Consider the following 7348-nt stretch of genomic DNA (forward strand, 5'->3'; position numbering starts at 1 on the left):
CTTGCGGTTTGACAGAGACAGCATGCTTCTTGCGTCGTCTCATCTGTAAGTCAAAACCAACGACTGACAAATCACCCAATTAAGCTCGCATTATTGCTTGTTTATCAGCCATTTGAGACTGAGACGTAGTGAGAACGCAGCAGGGTGACCACAAAACCGAGACCTACCGTTTACCGAAGCAGTGGCCTTTCTACTGTCTTATTCACTACTTTTCTCTTCGGAACACGTCACGTCCTCTTCACTTGTCCATGCACACGACCACACTATTCTACTGCACCGTCTCTCTTCAGCTCAAGATCAAATGTTTTGGTCCAGCAGTGATGGAACCCTAAAACATAATACAGTATCACGCCATCGTTAAGAGTTTGTTTGTTTGTTCGAGCGGTAACTTTTGAGCTTTTGGCTCAAAAGCTGGCTTTTTGCTTCTGTCTTTTTTTTTTAATAAATCTTTAGCTTTAGCTTCTCAGGATTACAAAAAATTAGAAGAACTCCTCTCAACATACTTTTCTAGCTTTTCAAAAGTCAACTCAAAACTGGAGCGTTTATTTCAGCTTCGCATAAGCCAAATTAACAAAAGCTAAAACAAACAACGCCTAAGAGTCTCTTTGGCACAACTTCTTGCAGCCTCGACTTCCCCACCTTTTATTTTGACACTGTAGCATCAACTTCCATGAGCCAGTGATGCCTAAAGAAAGTGGTTGTCAGTAAAACTTATAGTGTCTGAACAGTGCTATCACCAAAAAAACGAAGATCTATCCACGCAACCGTGCCAAAGAGGACCTAGCTCTTTCAGCGTCTCAAGCATATAATAACGTCTCAAAACCGAAATTAAGAGGCATGGATGGTAAATTATTACTGTACACCCACATGAACAGAGTTAGTTGAAGAGATTTCTCGTTGTCTTTTGGTTCAGTTCACCTAGAGCAAGAAAACAATGCACTTCTGAGTTCTGAGGTCAGACCAGCCATATGCTTGTTGCTTGCTTCATTTTTACTCGCCACATGATAAGATCCTCCTACTAGTGCAACTTAATTAACTATTACTAGTAATAAGAAAAAAAATAGAGTGGGTTAACCTAAACACATGTGGACTAGTCAAAGATGCTACTACACTAGCTCGTTAGTCAATAGAGCTTACCTATGCAAATTTCCCGTTCCTGCCTAGTAATTCACCACACGTCCGTCGTCGTCAGCGTACAAGCAAGAGGAGCCGGCCAAAAAGCATTGAGAAATACGTACAAATTTCCAAACCCAAGCAAGTTTAAACTAGACCAACGCATGCATACCCGGCCTCCTAGGCGTTGGAGACCTCCCATTGTTGGCCATTTCCTCACACACAAGTACACAACTGTTCCTCAGTTGGTGGTCAACTCTTTTCAGCTGCATGCATGCATGATGCATCTTTGTTGTTCTTGCATGCTTGACCTCCACGTCTCGGAAATAAATTAGACAAAGTTTGGTACAAAAACATCTCAAAACCAGAGTTTGGCACAAAATGGAAGCTAGCACTCTGCTCTTCTCTGTATTCTGAATAGCAGCACCAATCAGAAGTGCACAGATCTATTGCCAGGACTGCTAACAGAGCACCACTTATAGGTCCTAATAATAAGTAACAAAAGTATAACATATATACTACGTCCGTCCTAAAAGGATTATAATTCTAGTCCTGAGCAAAATCAAACTATAGCAATTTTAATTAAATTATTTAAAAAACAATATCAACACATACGATCCTAAATAAATATACTATAAAATATGTTTTATGATAAATTTTATTTAATATGATAAATATTATGGAAATACTCGGATGCGGACGTCCGTCCGTTTGCGTCGGTTTGGACGTGGCTTTCACTCCGCCTCGCCCGTCTCTCTGTCTCTCCACTCCGTCTCGCCCTCTCCATCTCCAGGTATCTCTCGTGTCCGCTGGCAGCAGCAGAGCCCCGCGCCGCCACCGTTGCTTCCATCCTCCACCCAAGCCGACCATGCTGTCTCCTCCCTCAGTTCGCGCAGTGTCTCCCCGGCCTCTTCCTTAACCCAGCGCTGTCATGATACGTCGCCGTCACATGCCGCCGCTGCTGCCCCTGCCGTTGGCGGCTAGGCGCAGGTGCTGAGGTGCCTCAAGTCGTCTCCAGCGAGCCAAGGGGCACCCACGAGCGCGGGCAATGCTGATGGTGCTTGCACGCCACCGGCTCAATCCCACCCAGACGGCCGGAATCGATCGGCCTCGTTCTCTCCCCCATGTTAGCAGATATTTCAGAGGTATGTTCCAAGTATTTCATATAGATGTTGCAAAAGTAGATCAGAATATTGCATATGTTGCAAGGCTATACACGTATGTTGAAAGCGTTTGTTTCATCTGTTTTTTCATACCTATGTTGCGAGTGTTTTTATTTGGATGCTGCGTATGTTTCACACATATGTTTGTAAATGTTTTTGTCAGGAAATTACATATGTGTTGTAATGGATTTTCAAGTGTTTTTAGGTGTTTTTGTAAGTGTTTCAGATATATGTTTTAAGTGTTTTATCTTTCTTCAGACGCAGGGTGTAAAAGTTTTATCTGGATATTTCAAAAGTAGATCAGGTGTCGTATATGTTGCAATGTGACTCACCTGCCACAGCCCCTACTTTAGCTACTGGGGCGCCGTGTATGCGCGTGGTAAACGAAGGAATGGAGCGTTGCGTGGCTGCAGGCGCAGAAAGCAGCATGGCCGTCCGCACCGGGCGCTAGAGCTGCACTAAATATTAGTATATTTTGTATATAAATTTAATTAAATTTGAAATTACTTGACTTATCATGATCTTTTTTACGGAGGGAGTATACCGTAGACGACCAAGGAAGGTTCAAACTTTTTATTGGTTAAAAAATCCCGTACCATACACGGCTAGTACATCAATTCATAGAGAGAATAAAATAAATAATGGAGACGTCTCTTTCGTAGAAGGCGAGCACCAACCAATGAGCTACCGATCCAGCATGGACTCTTGTCTATCTTCAATATTCGGTCAGCTCACGCTCGTGCTCGTGCTCGTCGCCGTGTGGACTCGCACACGTCTTTGAATCCCTCCTCTCTCTCCCTGGTCTCTTCTCCGATCATCCACCGCTCTCGATCTGCTCATATAAAGACAACACCACACCATTGTAGCCAGCTTCGGTCTGCCTACTCTACTCTCCAACACCACAGCTAGCTCTGCTCTGTCGTCACCAGCAAGAAGAAGAAGAAGAAGACAGCGAACGCCATTGCTTGTAGCTCGATCGCGTCGTCGCTATTGTTAGCAATAGCAATGGAGGAGGAGCCGCAGCCGCAGGTGGAGGTGGAGGTGCCCTGCTACTTCCTGTGCCCCATCTCGCTGTCCATCATGCGGGACCCCGTGACGCTCCCCACCGGCATCACCTACGACCGCGACGGCATCGAGCGCTGGCTCCTCACCGCCGCCACCTGCCCGCTCACCAAGCAGCCCGTGCCGGCGGACTGCGACCCCACGCCCAACCACACGCTGCGCCGCCTCATCCAGTCCTGGTGCGCACTCGACGCCGCCGACGGCGTCGACCGCGTCCACACGCCCAAGCCCCGCGCCGACCGCGCCGCCGTCGCCGCGCTGGTCTCGAGGATCCACGCCGCCGCCACCGCCACCGCCGGGTCATCGACGCCGCCGCCGCAGCCGCAGCACCAGCAGCTCCTCGCGGCGCTGCGCGAGCTCAGGGACGTGGCGGCCGAGAGCGACCGCAACCGGAAGCTCGTCGCCGCCGTGCCCGGCGCGGTGGACGTCCTGGCCGCGGTGTTCGCGGCGTCCGCCAAAGCCAAGTCGTCGGAAGGAACAGCCTCCGCCGTCCGCGACGAGGCGCTCGAGGTCATCTCGTCGCTGCAGGTCCCGGAGCAGTGCCTGCGCCGCGTTGCCGAGACGAACGAGGCGCTGGTCTCCGCGCTTGTCTCCGCGCTGCAGCGGTCCAGCTCCGCGTCCAGGGCGCGCGCGGCGCTGCTCCTGGAGCGCGTCACGGCCGCCATGCCGCCCAGCAGGCTGGTGTCCCTCGCGGAGCAGGTGTTCAGGGAGGCCGTGCAGCTGCTCCGCGACAGGCCGGCCGTCTCCTGGCCCGCGACCAAGGCGGCGCTGCACGTGCTCGTGCGCACGGCGGCGTGGGGACGCAACCGCGTCAAGGCGGTGGACGCCGGCGCGGTGCCCGTGCTCGTCGACATGCTCTTCGACGACGGGGCGGAGCGCCGCGCGTGCGAGCTCGTCCTGGCGGCGCTGGACCGCCTGTGCGGGTGCGCGGAGGGGCGCGCCGACCTGGTGGCGCACGCCGCGGGGGTGGCGGCCGTGGGCAGGAGGGCGCTCAGGGTGTCGGAGGTTGCCACGGACAAGGCGGTGAGGGTGCTGAGGTCCGTGGCGAGGCACGCGGCCACGGCGGCGGTGGTGCAGGAGATGGCGCAGGCCGGCGTCGTGGCGACGCTGTGCTTGGTGGCGCAGTCGGAGCAGTACGCCGACAGGACGAGGGAGCGGGCGCGCGAGACGCTCCGGCTGCATGCGAGGGCGTGGCGGACCTCGCCGTGCTTGCATCACCACCTCCAGGCCGTGTACCCTTGCTAGCAGCAGCAGCACGCCAATACACCATTGACTGATCTCCATGCAATGGGGACGTGCTCGACCATGCATGCATCCATTGCGGTCTTGCGGAGGAAACTCTTGCTATTTGATTGATTCATCTTTTTTCCGCCTTTTGAAAGAAGGGTGTAGTTGTACAAAGAGGAACATAATTTAAGCAGAGATTTTTTTTCCCTACTGTGTTATTATTGTAGATTTGTTGCCGTTAGCTTGATTTTTCCCACTCAAAACGTAATAATAACATAGACGCTTGTACGCCCAAATACACACACATTCATGCCGGTGGTGGATTTACGATTTTACCTAAAGGTACGCCGCACAAAAAATTCCATATACATTCGGTAAACTCATTTACCAATTTGATAAAAGATCACATAATTTATAGCATAATTCGGTATACATGCACTAAATAATATGATAAGTCTTAAATTTAAAGATTAAGTTGGAAGCTTCCACATATTACAATATGAATAGTTTAACACCATACGAAAGAGAATAAAAAACTTACAATGCTATTTTCTAACATTTTAAGCATGCTTTCTATAAGAGATATCAAATATGATTGTCCCTCTTCATAAGTGAACAATTCTAGAAAAGCAATGTAAATCACATGCGATCGGGACGATAGAATCATAGTTCATAGAATCACATGATGTAGTCTGCTACGACTATAATACATACATGACATGAATATCAGATACTGATGTTTGGTGATATACACAAATAATGATAAGTAATCTCACTGGTCTCCATGATATACACAAATTAATTATAGGTAATTAATTAGGCAAATTTCTTAGAAAAGTAATAAGATCAAGTCAAGACATCGCAAAGATATTACCTGTCAGATTTGCAAGCATATGCTTGCCAAAGTACTAGTAGTGGAACTATTGCAGCTTCTTGGTCTAGTTATCAATTAAGTACCGTCTTCTACCCAAATGCCGATCCAGACCTAATTAACACCAATTAGCCTTTGTACCGTAAAGCTTGGTGCGACTTTGATCGAACTCCGCCTCCGCTGCCGGCATGGCCGAATCTGAGGCTCTCGGTGGGTGCTGGGCTGCTGGCTTTGTTACCATGCAGACAACCGGACGACGAGGACAGTAGGCATGGGTGTGGCGGCTTGGATGGGATCGTGACTTGCAAGTTGCGAGAGGCAGGGCATGTGAAGTGGCGCGGGTCTGCGGTAGTGCAACACTTGGGATCATCATGACTCATGAGGCATGGATGAAGGCCGGTGAAGCGTCAAGATATTTTCACAAATAGATCGATGTATCGTGATGGGCTAGACTGCAGGGTATGCCGGTGCACACCTGGCATACCTTGTACGTAGATCTGCCCTTTCATGCATTTTGAATTCACACGCACACACATCTTTGTAAATAATAAGGGAGTTGTTATAGTTCTCATGCGTCTGATTTTTTTGAGTTTTCATGCAACTCACAAGAGATAAACAACTCACAAGAGATAATGAACATTTTTTCCTATAACCAAATAATGACAAAATTGTATGTTGCCTCAACAACAACAACAACAAATCAAGTACCTGAGATATAGGAGAGGTGAAATAATAAGCATATGTGTGTGAGAGACAGATCAAGCATACGGAGTATCTTGTGATTGATAAAGTCTTTGCAATATGATGCTACCAGAACTACCCAAAGGAGGGTACGGTGTTAACTACACTCTTAGTCTTAACATACATGAATTCCGTGTATAAGATAGTACCGACGGGCAGCTAGAAGGAACACATATAAGATATTTCATTGTCGACCTTTGCTGTTGTCCCGGACTGGCAACCAACACTACTGGCCGTCTGGCCCTGTCTCCGTCCCTGCCTGTACCATACCTGATGAGATTGGCGTGCTGCAGAAAAATTGGAAAACTGATCGATAGGTAAGTAGCATAATACTAGTGTTTGTTAATTACATAAGCTCTAAACAGTCTTCGCGTTAATTCTCGTGAGACATAATAATAGCGAAAAAAAAGAGAAAAATCCTTCATATCCAACATGTGACTCGGACACGCACAGCACAGTATACATACAAGTTAATTAGGCCAGCACGCATTCAGAAAAAAGTACATAGCCTAATTCCAACATGTATTGAAACATACGACGTGATCATCGAATAAATCTCCAAGCTTGTTGATCCACTCCTCATCTATATATCCTGGGCTCCCACTAGTCTAGCTTTCACATACAGCAAAATTAGACCCGCCGTAAGAGAGTCCGAGGCTAGATAGACTCCTCCAACATACACTCTCACAGTCTCACTCGTCTTACTTTTGAGGGTGGTATCAACACTTCAACAGACACACTCCCTCCCTTGTCCATCACGCTACTCCCACCTTTCTTGCTTTCACGGATGACAAACGTAAACCTACGGTACAAGTACACGAGACCATTGACGATCATAGCAACATGTTTTCACACCATAAAAATACCGTCAAGGTATACCTCGAGATAAAAAAAAATGAGCATCGCATGAGCATATTTTATTCGAATAACAAAGTTCCACATATATATACATGGAGCATTTCTATGTAGGAAGCAAAATGAAACAAAGTGGAGCCGGCCAACCCCCCTAGTGGGCTCACTTGCCCCAATCCGGGTGGTAATGCCCAAATTTAAACAACAAGTTACATCCAATAATAGTATTGGGTCTGATTATAAGATGTTCGTTTGCTTACTGCAGTAATGCAACGTACATCAATGGGCTATGGACTTGAAACCGAGAGACTAGTACATT

At 48.0% G+C, this 7348-nt stretch overlaps 1 protein-coding gene across 1 annotated transcript; it reads left to right on the forward strand.

Moving 5' to 3' along the window:
- Nucleotides 1-3134: 3134 nt before the first annotated feature.
- Nucleotides 3135-4755, forward strand: LOC136494651 (E3 ubiquitin-protein ligase PUB23-like). Its single transcript, XM_066490823.1, has one exon. It carries the CDS (start codon nt 3282-3284, stop codon nt 4581-4583), a length of 1302 nt encoding a protein of 433 aa, XP_066346920.1. The 5' UTR covers nt 3135-3281; the 3' UTR covers nt 4584-4755.
- Nucleotides 4756-7348: the final 2593 nt, after the last annotated feature.

Source organism: Miscanthus floridulus, chromosome 11 (assembly GCF_019320115.1).
Source record: "Miscanthus floridulus cultivar M001 chromosome 11, ASM1932011v1, whole genome shotgun sequence".
NCBI classification, from domain to species: Eukaryota; Viridiplantae; Streptophyta; class Magnoliopsida; order Poales; family Poaceae; genus Miscanthus; species Miscanthus floridulus.